Source organism: Dendropsophus ebraccatus, chromosome 7, assembly GCF_027789765.1.
Source record: "Dendropsophus ebraccatus isolate aDenEbr1 chromosome 7, aDenEbr1.pat, whole genome shotgun sequence".
NCBI classification, from domain to species: Eukaryota; Metazoa; Chordata; class Amphibia; order Anura; family Hylidae; genus Dendropsophus; species Dendropsophus ebraccatus.
The window spans coordinates 66,275,124-66,292,390 of NC_091460.1; the positions used below are offsets into that span (position 1 = coordinate 66,275,124).

Genomic DNA, 17,267 nt, shown 5'->3' on the forward strand with positions numbered 1-17,267 from the left:
CTAACCTACCTATTGATTTACTCCCCGGATGAATATTGGGACGAAACACTGTGTCGGGGGCATAGGCAGTATAGGTAGAGTGGCTTAAAGGGGTAGATCGGGGCAGGAGCTGCCCTTTCTAGGGCGATAACTCCACTACTCCCTGTGCGAGGAGGGGTAGCATGGTGCACCATTAGGGACCAATAGGGTCGAGTGCTCCTGCTTATATGCAAGAACAAGACTTATTCTGTTCAAGTCATCTACTCTGCACTTTTATATTCCACTCCTGAATAGATATATAGAATACGTAGACATTCTGGTATCTTTGTTCTATTTAGGCTAGTTCCTTTGTATATAATGATACTGCCCTGCACCTTGTAGAGATGTTCTCGGCGTGGGCTGAGATGATCTCCGAATTTCTCCCTCTTGTAGTGTCTAGCACTGCATCGAAGAAATAGTTGATAGACTAGAAAAGCTGAGTGTCTCTGGCTGATACATACACGTGTCTTGACTCAATAACACAACTAGACTGTCCTGGACAGGGGTCCTGGCAAAGCAAGGCCCTGGCTTGGCTACAGCAGCTACATCTGCTCTGTGTGTCTTCCTCCCACGAGAATCTAAGTAAGACTGAAGCTACACTTCCTCCCACCATGTGAATACTTCTTACAGGGATGTGTAAAAGACCCTGTGAGTGGTGGAAAAGAATGTGTGCAAAGAAGAGGAGAGAAAGAATAGGTCAGAAAAAAAAGAGTATCTCCATTGGTCAATAAAAGTACATAATACAATAAGGAGCAGTAACCCTTTGCTTACCTCAGCTGTTTACATAGAAAACACTGACATCTAGTGTTGAAATAATAAACTACCTTTATCACCACTTAGCTTTGAGTAAAGGGCTTTTGCGATAGGTGTGACATAAGAAACACCATGGTGGGACACAACAAATGTCTAAATCTTTATTTGAATATAATGAGTCATGTAATGCCACCACTGGTTGATTACACTTAAAGAAAGCATGGAATGTTGGTCACATGGCCTTCCCTCAGACCAGCTTCTATTAGAAGCTACCAGAATGTTCCGAGAGAGGAGTCTACCAAGTCCCATCCTCTCTACCCAGAGGGCTGGAAGTGGCCTACATTAGTTAGTCTGATTCTGGATATTGCTGTCTCCAGCTACGCTACAAGAGGAGAAAATGTTTTAGGCCTAACTGAGTCCCTCTGTTTCCAGCTAAAGCCGACTGTGAAGCAAGTAACCAAGCTCTAGCTTTGCCAGTAAATCTACATCCTGTTCCAGATGCTAAAGTCTCATCTGATTTAGCACTCTGTCAGTAGTGTTATTACTGTTTATAAAGCAAATAAAAGTGAACTGTGATCCAATTTCCAATCACCCATTCAAATGATTGTCCCAATGGTGCTCAACATCCAAGGATTGTGGTATGATGACTGTTATTTTAGGAAGACAATCTTCAGGCCATGATGCCACCACCTGTTGTGCCCCAACAATCTGCACTCAAGTGATCACTTTTACCCATGAATTGCAAATGTTGCCTTCTGCTAGGCAGAGAAGAGGTCAAGACATTTTCAAGACCAGCTCCAAGTATGACATTGTTGGTCACAAGGTGTGACACACCAGCGGTTGCTTATTGTATCTATTTTTTTTTAAAAGGATGGAGTAGATTTCTGCTGTTATCAACATTATTCTATAGCTAGATGGAAAAAAAATTTTTTTTACTACTTGGGTGTGCATGTGTGGTAACACAAGGGTTGCTAGGTGAATCTTGCAAGGGCAGGGGTTGTGGTACTTCTAAGCATGGGGCCTAAAGGGGAACTCCACATAGGGAAAACTTGTTTTTTATTAAAAGTACATTACAAGTTATATAGATGTGTCTATTTAATGTATTACCATATCTGTGCAGTTCTGCCACACTGGTAGCTGATTGACATCCAGGAAGTGAAGAAAAATGGCCTCTGTGTCAGTCCACATCGTCTCCTGCTCTCACTGCTCTCCCACCTTAGGAGACAAAAAATACATGCCTCTGTCTCACATTGTGTGTGTTTGCTAGGCACAAGCTGATGATGCAGACAGGGGGCAGGGCGTGATGTCACAGGAGGCTTGGCTGGATCCCTAAATCCCCTGAGTGATTCACCATCTCTGACCAGCCAAAAGCAGCTGCTGTAACTTCGCTGATTGTGCAAAACTGCTGTGAAATTAGGGCTATGTTCATACATGTTGGACCTACATTGCAGTACTGCAGCGTCTTCACAAAATATATGCATTAACACAATTAAATGATGCTAAACATCAGAGAGGATCAGAGCCGCATTGCAAATCCCACCTGGAGAAAAAAATGAGGCATAAACAGTATATGCCATTTTAAGATAATATTGGATAAAGTCCTTATTGTGGGGCTCAACCTCAAAGATAAAAGATGCTCGATCATAATATGTGCGTGGAGATGAAAAGGAAAAAATTTTAACTCAAAAGTACTTTATTCCAATATCAGTGTTACAGGTAGAGAATACAACGTGCTGTGTGGCGTTACAGGTAGAGAATACAGCGTGCTGTGTGGTGTTACAGGTAGAGAATACAGCGTGCTGTGTGGTGTTACAGGTAGAGAATACAGCGTGCTGTGTGGTGTTACAGGTAGAGAATACAGCATGCTGTGTGGTGTTACAGGTAGTAACTGTGGGCTGTGTGGTGTTACAGGTAGAGAATACAGCGTGCTGTGTGGTGTTACAGGTAAAGAATACAACGTGCTGTGTGGTGTTACAGGTAGAGAATACAGCGTGCTGTGTGGTGTTACAGGTAGAGAATACAGCGTGCTGTGTGGTGTTACAGGTAAAGAATACAGCGTGCTGTGTGGTGTTACAGGTAGTAACTGTGGGCTGTGTGGGTGGGACCACAATGAAATAATAAAGTACTGCAAATAATTCAGTAAAAGTCAACTTAAGTCCAAAGTATATTGTTAAGTCACAGGTCTGTACTACTGTATGAAGTATTACTTAGGGTCTGTTCACACGTACAGACTCGCTGTGTAAAACTCGCACAGAACTCGCATCAAACTCGCATGAAAGTAGCTGCGTTTTTTGTGGTGTTGAACTTGCCTGTGAAAATCATGTGAAAATCAAAACTCGCATGTAAAAATCGCACCAAACACGCAGCGAGAATACACATACATTGACTTGATAGCAATCAGTATCGCTGTGGATTTATGTGCGAGAAACTCACAGCGATAAATATGCAGCGAGTCTGTACGTGTGAACAGACCCTAAAGAAGAGTTTATTTATGGTAACAGGACTCAGTGATCATTACTTAACCCCTTCCCGCACAAGGACGTAACTGTACGCCACCGCGGTCCCCGATGCTGCATGTAGCCCAGGACCGCGGCTATTAGGGAGCACGGTCCGATCGCCGTGCCCACTAATTACGTCTTCAGATGCAGCTGTCAAAGTTGACACCTGCATCTGAAGACTTACTGCAGCTGTTTCCTGGTGGTCTAGTGGGGAGATCGCCCCCCTGTGACGTTGTCACGGAGGAGCGATCTCCGCTTCTGGTGCCGGCCGGGGTCTGCGCCGTAATAGCGCTGATCCCGGCTCGGCATTCTATTGCTTTTGGCTGCAGCAGCCAAAAGCAATAGAACACTGATCTTATCGATCTATGCTGTATATCCTATACAGCAGGGGTACTCAACAACTTTTAGTGAAGGTCCACTTACCGAGGTCTATTGTCAGGTGAAGGTCCGAGCTGAACATCAGTAGGAAACGTGTTTTGTTACTTTGTCACAAACGTTCAACTATTTATATACAGAATTGCTGCTTATTAGCGGGAAAATTGGCATTTTTTTCTCTCTCACCAGGCCTTTGATATTAGGTACAAAGGGGGTGACTGCCCTGGTAGTATATAGCCCCCCTGTTGCTCCCCCAGTAGTGTATAGCCCCCCCCCCGTGCGCTCTCCTTCAGTAGTATATAGCCCCCTGTTGCTCCCCCAGTAGTATATAGCTTCCCCGTGCGCTCTCCCCCTGTAGAATATAGCCCCCTGTGAGCTCCCCCCAGTAGTATATAGCCCCCCTGTGCGCTCTCCCCCTGTAGTATATAGCCCCCTGTGCGCTGTCCCCCAGTAGTATATTGCCCCGTGAGCTCCCCCCAGTAGTATATAGCCCCCTCAGTAGTATATAGCCCCCTGTGAGGTCCCCCCTGTAGTATATAGCCCCCTGTGCGCTCCCCCCAGTAGTATATAGCCCCCTAAGTAGTATATAGCCCCCTGTGAGGTCCCCCCTGTAGTATATAGTCCACCTGTGCGCTCTCCCCTTGTAGATGCCCCCCAGACAGAAAAAAAAAATAACAAAAACAACTCACCTAGCACCTCGTTCCCCGCTGCGGCTGTCTTCGTCTCTTCCCGTCGGTCCGGCCCCCGGCTGATACGCGCTCTCTGGGGATGTCCCGGGGATTCCCCAGCAGAGCGCGCATCAGTGACCTCAGAGTACGCCGCCGGCCTGCACTTCCGGGAAGGACAGGCCGGCAGCGTACACTGAGGTCTGTGGTGCGCGCTCTGCTGGGGAATCCCCGGGACATCCCCAGAGAGCGTGTATCAGCCGGGGGCCGGACCGACACTGCCCCCAGCCCCACAGGCGTACTGACATCTAAGGACAGTACGCCTATGGGGCGGGAGGCAGTGCGGTGGGGAGCGGGACGGACCGGATCCGGGGCGGTTAGGAGGTCTGACCAGGGGTCCGGACAGCTGGCCTCCGCGGTCCGGGTTCGGACCGCGGTCCGCCAGTTGAGGGCCCCTGCTATACAGCATAGATCTTAATGAGAGATCAGTGTGCATATACGAGAAGTCCCCCATGAGGGCTTCTAGTATATGTATAAAAAAAGAAAAAGTGTTATTATTAAGAAAAAGCCCCCTCCCTTAATAAAATTTGAATCACCCCCCTTTTCCCATGTTATAAATAAAAATAAATAAATAAACAAACATGTTTGGTATCGCCGAGTGCGTAATCGCCCGAACTATTATTTTATCACATTCCTGATCTTGCATGGTAAACGGCGTCAGCGCAAAAAAATCCCACAGTGCAAAATTGCACATTTTTGGTCACATCAAATCCAGAAAAATTGTAATAAAAAGCGATCAAAAAGTCGCATATGCGCAATCAAGGTACCGATAGAAAGAACACATCATGGTGCAAAAAATGCCACCTGACACAGCCCCATAGACCAAAGGATAAAAGCGCTATAAGCCTGGGAATGGAGCGATTTTAAGGAACATATATTTGTTAACAATGCTTTTAATTTTTTACAAGCCATCAGATAATATAAAAGTTATACATGTTATATATCGTTTTAATCGTAACGACTTGAGGAACATATATAACATGTCAGTTTTTCCATAGCATATAATTTTTTCTAGCTTTGCAGCATATTTTATGCAAAAATTCAGCCTGTCATTGCAAAGTACAGTTAGTGACACAAAAAATAAGGGCTCATGTGGGTCTGTAGGAGTAAAAATGCAAGTGCTATGGCCTTATATACACAAGGAGGAAAAAACGAAAACGCAAAAATGAAAATTAGCCGGGCCAGAAAGGGTTAAACCCCGACAGAGTAATTTCACCTTTCTTGGGTCATCTCCCCTTTCTGTGTGTCGTGATGCCGATAGTCCGGGTGGGTTACAACTCCACTCCGGAGCACTGTGATAAGTACCCAAGGGACCCTCTCACAGCTCGGCAGGTCACCGACCACAGGGGAAAGGGTATAGCTTGCCACTAGAAAAAAAGCAGGTGTGCCTCCATACCTGTGTGCACACCTGGCACTGGCATCAGGACAGTACAACATCTGGCTGAACTATACTCCAACCAACCACCACCATAGTGGCGTCACACAGTACCATCTGGCAAGTGACCGGTCGAGCCTCACAACAGTGCACCACAATATGAGGTCAAATTGCTCATGAACTCACAGCGATTAATCTCCCGACATTGTGTGTATGTCAGGCTGTGTTCTCACTTCCATTTGCATCAATTTTGCCATCCATTAATGTATCTGTCATTATCCTATTTTATGCTGCGTTTACACAGAACGATTATCGCTCGAATTTGCATGATAACGATCGAATTCGAACGATAATCGTACGTGTAAACGCAGCAAATGATCAAACGACGAGCGAGAAATTTTAATCTTACAACATGTTCTTAAATTGTCGTTCGTAAAAAATTTGCAGATCGTTCCGTGTAAACAGTCATTCACTGATTTAATGTGCGAGGTAGGCTTAAGCGATCTTAAAACGATAGCAAAACGATTTTTTTTTTCTGTACAATATATCGTTCCGTCTAAACACTGATCGTTATAAAAAAAATTGTTACTTCGAAATCGTTAAACGTACAATCGGGCGAATTATCGCTCCGTGTAAAAACGGCATTACTCCTTGATGATCCATGGTGTAAGCTGACGTCATGGCGCTGCTAGGGGGGTTCAAAGAGGGCCTGCGGATAGGAGCATGTAAATTCAAAAAAAATCTGCTTTTTAAACACATTTTTTTTTTTTTTTTAATTATTATTATTATTTAAGTTGCCAATTGCACTTGAAGAACTTAGGTAACATGTCAGTTTTAACACAGGGCGAACAGCGTAAACACAAAACCCCCCGAATTTGAAATTTTTTTTTTTCATTTTCACCTCGCAAATAATTTTTTTCCAGTTTCTTTTCGTATTTTATGGAAAAATTAAGTCTGTCATTGCAATGTACAATTGGTGCTGCAAAAAATAAGGGCTCATGTGGATCTCAGGAAAAACAAGTGCAAAAATTAAAATTGGCCTGTCACCAAAGGGTTAATGTGGTTTAAAGATAAATATAAATGCTATGTGAGCCTTATCAGGTACATGACCTTTATTCATAATGAAATACAGTACATGGAATCAGATTTATCAATGTATGTAAACTGTGTAAGCGGTGTAAACTGCCCACAGCAACCAATCACAGCTCAGCTTTCATTTTACCAGAGCTCATAACTAAACCGTGATTGGTTGCTATTGGCAGTTATTTTTATAAAACTTTTTACCGGTGTATATTTTTCAGAACAGACTACTTGTCCCTCTTCGTTTATCCGCCCGGTAGTAGTCCTACAGAGCTCGCCAAGTACTCCCAGCTGTATCACTCCTCACCACAAGGTGGCGCTGCTCCGCGGTAAAGCGCTTGCAGTCAGAGATCACCTGACAGAGCGTAGTGTTTTCCCGCCGTCTCTTCCCGTCTGGCGCTTCCTTGGTTGCTGGGGTAACCGGCGTGTTTCCGTAACGCGTCAGCTAGCGAAACTGATTCCCAATATGGCGGGCTGCTAGAGGGGAAGAACGGCTGATAGCGTAGAGTGACGGAGGCCGGAGAGGTGAGCTCCCTGCACAGGCTGCGCCGGGTGAGTGTGTGAGGTGGAGCCCAGGAGCTGTCACCATAAGCGCCGAGGCTCGTAGTATGGCCGAGCTCCGGGGGAGGAGGAGGATGGGAGCTCAGAGACCCGGGGGCTTGTGTACTCCGCACTGCAGCATCTCCAGGGGTGAGCAGGGCAGCTCTGCTGGGACTTGTAGTACCACAGAAGCTGAGGGAGCAGTGCAGACAGTAGTCTGTGACCCTCACTGCAGTGTATACACAAATCCTCCCTGACTGTGATGTCCATGGCGAACAAGCAGCCCACCTGCCAGCCCCATGTTATAGAGGAGGAGGGGAACGTACAGGGTAACCTGATGGATGGAGTCCAGTGGGCGGTCCTTCTCAGTGATTGACAGCTAGCTCTATGCATATTTATGCAGGAAAGACTGACATCACTTTGTAGCTCCGCCCACTGGACTCCTAAGCATAAAGCAGGGATTTCATCTGATAATTTTCAATGTGTCCTAACTATTTTTCAATGATATGTATCAGTGTGCTCATCTTATCATGTAATATGTAACATGGGTGTCCGAAGGCAGGATAGGAGTTGTAGTAACAGCTGGAGGGTGGGCTGTATCATGATGGAGGGCAAGATCAAGGTGGCAGCTTTACTTTTAAAGGGGTTGTCCAGTGAAAATATTTTTCTTTCATATCAACTGGTGTCAGAAAGTTATATAGATTTGTAATTTACTTCTATTCGAAAATCTCAAGTCTTCCCATACTTATTAGCTGCTGTATGTCCTGCAGGAAATATTTTATTCTCAGTCTGACACAGTGCTCTCTGCTGACATCTCTGGCCGAGACAGGAACTGTCCAGAGCAGCAGCAAATCCCCCATAGAAAACCTCTCCTGCTCTGGACAGAGGTGTCAGACTGAAAATAAAACATTTCCTGCAGAACATACAGCAGCTAATAAGTGTGGGAAGACTTGGGATTTTTTAATAAAAGTGAATTACAAATATATATATAACTTTATCAGTTGAGTTAAAAGAAAAAGCTTTTCACTGGACAACCCCTTTAAGTTACAATAACTATTGGGGATTGTGTCTCTGCCCCCATGTCACGGCTTCGCTGAGCACCCGGCCTTTCACTGTGATGTTTGATATGTGACCACAGCCTGCAATCTACTGGAGAGGTTTTCACCCAGAAGGCTTCCTATAGTATATACATGGGCCCAGGGGTGTAAAATATACGCTGGCGTAAACTGCTCACAGCAACCAATCACAGCTCAGCTGTCATGTTACCAGGGCTGAGAGCTGAGCTGTGATTGGTTGCTGTGGGCAGGTTACACCAGTGTGTATTTTATACCCTTTGATAAATCTCCCCCATGATGCTGATCCACGTCCAGACAAACCTGGAGGGGGCGGCCTATCCTGACCATGTGTCATTAGTGTAGAGCGGATCTGTCAGACTGTTTGGCTATGGTGTCCTATAACTCAGTGAGGGAGAATCCTTGACCATTTCTAGGACAGGTCCAACCTGATTATCTATTAGCATTGTCCATTTGTTATCCAGGGTAAGACCAAACGTGGTGACTATGGAGACTAACACCTGCCGTGGTAACTTGTACTTGTACCACCCATCACTCCGCTTGCATCTCTCCGTATGGAAGATCAGCAAAGTGACAACTGAAATGTAAAAATTAAATATGAGATGGTCTGTGCTAGCTTGGACACCAAGTCCCATGTAACACCATGTGCACCATTTGATTTCTGAAGGTGTTCTCTAGTGTTAGAAAAACATGACTGCCTTCCCTCAAAAACAATGCCCTACCTGCCCTCAGGTTGTGTGCGGTATTACACCTTGGCTTCACTCACTTTAATGGATCTGAGCTGCAATACTGCACACCAACTGAGGACAAGAGTTGCACTGGTGCTGACGGAAGACAGACATGTTTTGCTTCTCCTGGATTAGGCTGTGTTCCACCACACAGTATTTTTGCTCAGAATTTTTCTACCAAAACCAGGAGTTGATTGAAAACAGAAAGGCTATGGTCACACTCTGAAATTTAGTGGATGGCTGTCATTTAATGGCAAATGATTACTGTTACTTTAAAACAACAGGTGTGTGTGAACATAGCCTTTCTGTGTTTTTAATCCACTAATGGTTTTGGTTGAAAAATTCTGAGCCAAAATACTGTGTGAGGAACCTAGCCTTATGCTGCGTTTACATAGAGAGATTTATCTGACAGATCTTTAAGGGGGTTATCCAGCGTGGGGGCACTTTTTTGGGGGGACCGGGGAGGAGGTGGCTGAAATAAAAGACGTCCACTGACCTCCCCAGTTCCAGCGGCAGGTCCTGCATCACGGCGCTCCGGTGGGCGGCGTCAGACACCAGGAACGGCCGGGGACCGGAGTGCCGTGATGCGGGACCCGCCACTGGAACCGGGGAGGTAAGTGAAAGTCTTTTATTTCAGCCACCTCCTCCCCGGTCCTCCCAAAAAAGTGCCCCCACGCTGGATAACCCCTTTAAAGCCAAAGCCAGCAGCAGACTATAAACTGGGAACAGGTTATAAAGGAAAGACTGAGATTTCTCCTCTTCTCAAATTCATTCCTGGCTTTGGCTTCTAGAATCTGTCAGATAAAGCTCTCTGTGTAAATACATTATTAGGCTGGGTTCACACTTCAAAACGTATCCGTTATTAGTGTACACAATAGCGTGGTCATCCAAGACAATAAATAAACCACAGGACCTTTATAATGGGATGTAAGAACAGTGTGACCAGGGCCTGACCCTAGTGAGCTCTTACAGTGGCTCCTTAGTAAGGGAGTAGAACGCCTCCTAGTGGTAGGACGTGATGTAGCTGGAGGTGAGCGGCAGCTGTCCCCCAGGTCACATTGTATAGGTAATAGCCCCGTGTCAGTCAGTGTGCTGCTGAGGAGCTCCTGCAGCATGTACACACATCATGGCTGTCCCTACACCGGCCTCACCTACTGCCTGTCCGTGTGTGGCGGGAGGCGGCTCCGCACCCCGGTACTGTACACACACAATGCGGCAGGTACCGCAGGTTGCCGGGCATTTTGCCGCCAGTATTAGACGGGTATTGTGGGAGTTGAGCGCGGCCCCTATTGACTGCGCGGCGCCCATTCCAATAGCCCCGCCCCTGTCACCGGCTCCGCCCCCAGCACGGTCCGCCGCACAGAGCATTCCTGTGGAGCCGGCCATGGCGCTGTGAGTCCGGCAGAAGCGGCTGTCCGGGGCTGGTGAGTGCGGTACCGGGGGTGCCCCGTGTACTCTATACATATACCGGGAAGCGGCAGCATCGCGGCTCCGTATACTGAGCTGCCCGCTCATCTCCAGGATCTCCAGTACTCCCGGGTGACGGGCGGTTACTGTGGAGACTGTAAACACTTCATAGGCTAATATGGGAGGGGCGGGGCCTGGGACAACGGAGGAGAGCACGGGGGAACACTGTGTGTATGTCTATGTAATGTGTGCAGTGTTGGGTATACACATAATGTACAAGTGTGTGTATGTCTATGTAATGTGTGCAGTGTTGGGTATACACATAATGTACAAGTGTGTGTATGTCTATGTAATGTGTGCAGTGTTGGGTATACACATAATGTACAAGTGTGTGTATGTCTATGTAATGTGTGCAGTGTTGGGTATACACATAATGTACAAGTGTGTGTATGTCTATGTAATGTGTGCAGTGTTGGGTATACACATAATGTACAAGTGTGTGTATGTCTATGTAATGTGTGCAGTGTTGGGTATACACATAATGTACAAGTGTGTGTATGTCTATGTAATGTGTGCAGTGTTGGGTATACACATAATGTACAAGTGTGTGTATGTCTATGTAATGTGTGCAGTGTTGGGTATACACATAATGTACAAGTGTGTGTATGTCTATGTAATGTGTGCAGTGTTGGGTATACACATATTGTACAAGTGTGTGTATGTCTATGTAATGTGTGCAGTGTTGGGTATACACATATTGTACAAGTGTGTGTATGTCTATGTAATGTGTGCAGTGTTGGGTATACACATATTGTACAAGTGTGTGTATGTCTATGTAATGTGTGCAGTGTTGGGTATACACATATTGTATAAGTACGTGTGTGTGTGTCTATCTAATGTGTGCAGTGTTGGGTATACACATATTGTATAAGTACGTGTGTGTGTGTCTATCTAATGTGTGCAGTGTTGGGTATACACATAGGGGGAGATTTATCAAACATGGTGTAAAGTGAAACTGGCTCAGTTGCCCCTAGCAACCAATCAGATTCCACCTTTCATTTTCCAAAGAGTCTGTGAGGAATGAAAGGTGGAATCTGATTGGTTGCTAGGGGCAACTGAGCCAGTTTCACTTTACACCATGTTTGATAAATCTCCCTCCATAATGTATAAGTACTTGTGTGTGTGTCTATGTAATGTGTGCAGTGTTGGGTATACACATAGGGGGACATTTATTAAGTCCAGCGTTTGCTGCGCCAGACTTAAAAATGTCCCCGCAGCTCCGCCGGTACAGAGATTTATGTAGAGGCGGACTGCCTCTACATAAATTCCCCCCACGCCGGTGCCCCGCACGGCAGAAAACCCAAGCCAGCTGAGGGCTGGAGTAGGTTTTCTGCTTATCTTTTGGCGGAACGAATGCTGAATCGCACGGACTATGAGTCCACCACCCCCGTTCCGCGCCCTGAACACCCCCTCCCCACCCCCCGGCGGAAAGTGCAGATTTGCAAATATTTTATTCGCTAATCGGCCATTTGCGAATAAAATCATTCGCAAATCGTGACTTTTTGCCAAAAAAACATCACTTCGCCAGTTGATACAGGTGCAGGCTGCACTCTTCTATTGTTATGGTATGAGGCTGTTTACATGTGGACTCAAAGTGACTTATGACCCAATGTCTATCTCCCATCCATCCTGGATACAGTGGGCTTTTAGCCACAAGTGCAGTTTTGATAGTAATAAAATATAGCTTTAATACGGCTATGTTACCCAAATGATTGACTACTGGCTACCTTGGAATGAGAGTGTCTGCTTTGCAAGTGTTGATAATTTGATAGTAGTTTCTAGGGTGTGCCTGGGTTGATTTTGCTTTATGTTTATTTTTCTTAGATTCTCTAATGTTTTTCTTTTATCCGTAATACAGGTTTGTATTTTATCTACTGAGTACTTAAAGAAATTATGGCGACTGGAGGAGGTCCACCTGAAGAAACCATTACTGATCAGGATCTGCCTAACTGGAGTCATGAATCGCTGGAAGACAGACTGAACAATATGGTGATTTTGTTTTCTGTTTAGTCATTTGAAGGGTTTGATTAGAAAATCACTTTTACCTACCAAGAAATTAAAGATCAATAAGCAAAAATCAAGTTTTTCAGTTTTATTAAATTGGGCACACAAGGAGATGCGTGGCCGTCGAGCTGTGATTTTCTTTTTGACTGTTCTTAACAAGCCGATTAGCTCAACGTTTAGTGTTTGTCAGTTGATTGTTGGCCCAATTACACAGGGTCATAGCGCCCTGTGTAATAGAGCCCTAACTACGCAACCTACCAATAACAGCTGAGGGAGCAGTTCTGAACACATTAAAGGGAACCTGTCACCCCCCGTGTCGGGTGACAGGCTCCCGGCCCCCCGCTGGAGCCCCCTATACTCACCTGATCCCGCCGGGTCCCGCTTCTTGAGCCGGTCGGGTGACTGAGATAACAGCGCCCGAAGCCCGGCGTGCCCTCTCCTCGGATGAGTCCAACGCTCATAGAGAATAACAGAGCGTCGGACTCAGCTGTCATTCTCTATGAGCGTTGGACTCATCTGAGGAGCGCGCGCGCCGGGCTTCGGGCGCTGATATCTCAGTCACCCAACCGGCTCAAGAAGCGGGATCAGGTGAGTATAGGGTGCTCCAGCGGGGGGCTGGGAGCCTGTCACCCCGGCACCGGAGGTGACATGTCCTCTTTAACCTGCCAGATTAGTGCTTGCTTACAGAGCCTATTACACAGCTTGATAATCGTGCGTTAATCCTTAGAGATATTCATGCAGCCCGTGCTCCAATAGGAACCAGTTGGCGCGATTGTGTTGATAAAGCTCCCAGCTGCACCCTTTAGATCTACCATACCTTCCATGGATGCAGTGTTAAACACATTAAAAACATTTTTATCCCAGCGCGCAAACCTGGGGGAAGGGCAGCAACTAGTCATCTGGGCAGAGAGTCGCCCGTGACTAATAACAAATCTTTGCCTGTCAGTTCGCTCTTCAGGGATGATTGAGAGGTAGAGACGCTACTAACTGGATATAACAATTTTTTGCGTGATAATCTTTCTCTATAATAAGGGCCGAAGGATCAGTTTACACGTACAGCATCTGCAGCATATTTGAAGCTGCAGATATCATTGTTACTAAATGACTGAACACATCATGAAATTTGCAGCATCAAATCTGCTTCGGATCCTGTGAGTGTGTATGGACTCTGAACTGAAAGTATACATAATAGTGTAGTTGGTATACACTGTTGTATGCCTATGATTTTGTGAAGCTTTTCATTGTCCTTTGTTCTAAGTAGGGAGTGACACGTTGGGTAAAAAGTAAATAAACATATACGTGAGTCACAACCCAAGCCTTGTCAGTGTCTTGCTGTGCTTTCACAGTCTTCAGTATTTGGTAGAATGCAGTGCTCTATAGAGGTATTGACAAATAAACAAGTTATGTAAAAAATCAGTCGCTCAGTTGTAGTGAACTCTAAAAGAAAACACTAAAAACAATATATGCTAATTGGCTTCTTTGGTGCACTGGGGGAGGCAAGAACCAACCAACACTGATATACACCACTCATGGCAACCAATCACAGATCAGCTTTTAGCTCTGGTAAGATGAAAGCTGAGCTGTGATTGGTTGCTATGGACAGTTTACTCCAGGGTGTATTTTACACCCTCTGATAAATCTGAACCGCATTTTATGGACTGTAGCCAACATTCAATAGTTAGAACCAACCAGCAGAGCTACCAAATGGCTGGTGAAATTGTGTGCCATGTTGTATTTGTTGTACTACCTTCCGTTTGTGTTTGTAAAAAACAAAAATGGAAAAAATTTCTCATGACTTTTCCCTTCCCTGCTGCGGAGATTATTTCCAGGATTATTTAACTAAAAAAAAAAAGAATACAGAGTGATAATTTTTTTATGATGGATGTACCCCTACATGTGTATAGCGGTGCATTAGGTTCTTAGTCTCTTGTCATTTCAGTAGAATGAAGTTGTTCACCATCTTGAAAATTTAAACAGTGTTGATAAATCTCCCTTTGCGTTCGAAGATCTGGAAGTTACATTTTCACTGCAACCAAACAAATGTTTATCAATAAGACAGAACTCCAGTTAAAATGTGTAGCACGTGTGCACACAGCAGTTATAGGACACCTTAACACAGAATGGATCGCAGTGGGAATCTCGCTGCAAGTTTTGCAGCGAGATCCGTTATGATCCAAGGTGCTGTCAGTTCCTATGTGAATACATAAAGCGTATCTTTCAGACCGCTCTGAGTAAGTAAATCATCCACCACCTTAACCCACACGCTGCAGGCGCCTACATGACCCGTCCTCAATCTGACTTGCTCTCCTGCCCAGCCAATCAGTGACTGTGGCTGGGCAACGTCTTGGTTGACTGAGCTGGAGAGCAGGAAGCCCAGACCCCGTGCAGCAAGCTGTATTGAGGACGAACGATGTATGCATCGTCAGTGTGTTGGTTAAGGTGGCAGGTGATTTACATCCGCAGCTTTCTGAAAGATCCGCTGTATGTATTCACATAGGAACCGACAGGACCTTGGATTGTAACAGATTTTAATGCAAAACTCGCTTCGAGATTTCCACTGCGATCCGTCCTGTATGAAGCTGCCCATAGACAGTATTATGAAAGTCTTATGAAAAATTTCCAACTATTTTGTGTTTTGAGTTTTAATATACAAAGACTCATGAACGTAATGACCCAAATACTGTAGTGTGAAAAAAAGCCCTATGGTCAGTCAACACATACATCAGATTGCACATGTGGATTTCATTCCCGCTACATTGAATGATATGAAATCTGCAGCATAAATGTACATTTCACTGAGCTACAAATTTCTACCAGAGCTCGGTATCCTTTTGGAAAATGTCCACAGCGTGCGGATGAGATTTGTGTAACCTCATCCCCTTGCTTTAGGCATTATTCACACGTTCAGTGATTTTTCAGGTTCGCTATTTGTACTCCGTGATCACTGAAAAATGGTCTGTAGCTGCATCCGTAGTGCATCTGTATCCGCATCTGCAAACATATTGAAATTTTTTTTAGTTTGCTTAGATTTGATCCAAGTTTTTCCCAGATGTGAAGTCTGCAAAAAACACGGATCCCATAGACTTCTATTAGTAATCCGTACCGCAATCACAATCCGCACTAGGACACGTCTTATTTTTTTTTTCCGGTTTGGATTGCGGATCCGCAATAGAACAGACTGTGTGAATAGCCCAATAGAAATCAATGGGTATTATGTTGATCCATCATTGCGGTTCTGCAATCACGGACAACTTTATGGGACATGTGAATAAGGCCTCATGCTGTAATTCATTGTGGATTTTACCTAGTCCCATGACTGACTGAGCTTTGTAAAGAGCTTTGCAAACAATTTACATGGCCCATTGGTGTCCTTCAGTTTTATTGTCATTATTATTAGTTTTAATACATTTTTCCTCTTTGAATTTGAACAGGAGTGGAGTGGACAAAAGAAAGCAAACAGATCATCAGAAAAGAACAAGAAAAAGTTTGGCATGGACTGTGAGTCCCGACTTACAAACGATATCTCACCCGGGTCCTCACCTGGAGTTGGCCGTAGGAGGACAAGAACACCGCACACTTATCCACATACCAGATATATGTCCCAGATGTCTGTCCCAGAACAAGCAGAACTGGAGAGACTGAAGCAGAAAATAAATTTTGGGGATTTGGATCAGGTGCTGTTACTTTGTATAGAAATATTTATTTACATGTGTTCCTTGTAAGTGTTTACAACAGTAAAAACATCTTTTTCTTCACCAGCCTGTGATTTCTAACAGCTTTACAACAGTTTGTGAATGTTTTCTTTTATTTCCTTTTAGCGGAGCATTGGGAGTGATTCTCAAGGAAGAGCAACAGCAGCAAACAATAAGCGCCAACTTTCAGAGAACAGAAAGCCTTTCAACTTTCTACCACTACAGTTAAACACTAACAGAGATAAAGCTTCATCTTCAAGCCCTCCAAAGCGAGAAACCAGTGGCTCCTCTTTACCCAAGGACTTTCTGTCTTCTCCCCTCTCTAAAGAACTCCTGCAGAATTACCAAGCTTCATTGGAAGAAGATGCTCGTGGGGAGCCAGCTGTTGACAGTAGTCAGGTATAGTGTACATTTTTTTTTCTTTCCTTTGTTATATTACACCTTATTCAACATACAGTGCAACAGATGGCCTACATCTGTGCCAAATGCTGCGTACAGCAATATCCAGACAAAAAGCTGGACATTTCAATGCTAAATCTCCTGCATGCACTTATCTGCAATACAGTATAGAACTATATGTCCTGTGCTGCCTTTTACCTCTGTATGAGCAGCTTCTTTGGGTTATTAGTGTGGGCGACTCATTATATATATATATATATATATATATATATATATATATATATATATATATATATATATATATATATATAATTTTTTTTATTTTTTATTTTATACACTGTGTGTACTGTATAGGCCTAAAGAAGCTTTTGACCTTAACATAGAGAATGGCTTGGTAGCTTCCAGCAGCAATTTCTTTTTTTGAAATGTTTTAAAGGGGTTATCTGTAGAGCAGAAAAGGTCCCACCTATTCTTCTAAGCACTGCACTTCCTCCCTTCCTCTGCCTACATGCAATGTCCAATAGCTGCACAATGTTGTTG

The 17,267-nt window shown here is 44.7% G+C and overlaps 1 protein-coding gene across 6 annotated transcripts in view; it reads left to right on the forward strand.

The window, feature by feature from the left end:
- Positions 1-7,170: 7,170 nt before the first annotated feature.
- PCM1 (pericentriolar material 1) overlaps positions 7,171-17,267 on the forward strand; it is an 85,922-nt gene continuing 75,825 nt past the window's right edge. For 2 of the 6 annotated variants that reach the window (XM_069977696.1, XM_069977695.1), the window contains exons 1-4: positions 7,171-7,376; positions 12,491-12,621; positions 16,068-16,310; positions 16,455-16,727. In XM_069977696.1, the coding sequence (XP_069833797.1) occupies positions 12,526-12,621; positions 16,068-16,310; positions 16,455-16,727 (612 nt within the window). In that variant the 5' untranslated portion in view covers positions 7,171-7,376; positions 12,491-12,525. Of the gene's footprint in view, positions 7,377-10,492; positions 10,590-12,490; positions 12,622-16,067; positions 16,311-16,454; positions 16,728-17,267 lie in introns of those variants that run through there. The other 4 variants (XM_069977691.1, XM_069977694.1, XM_069977692.1 and 1 more) reach the window with 3 other exon arrangements.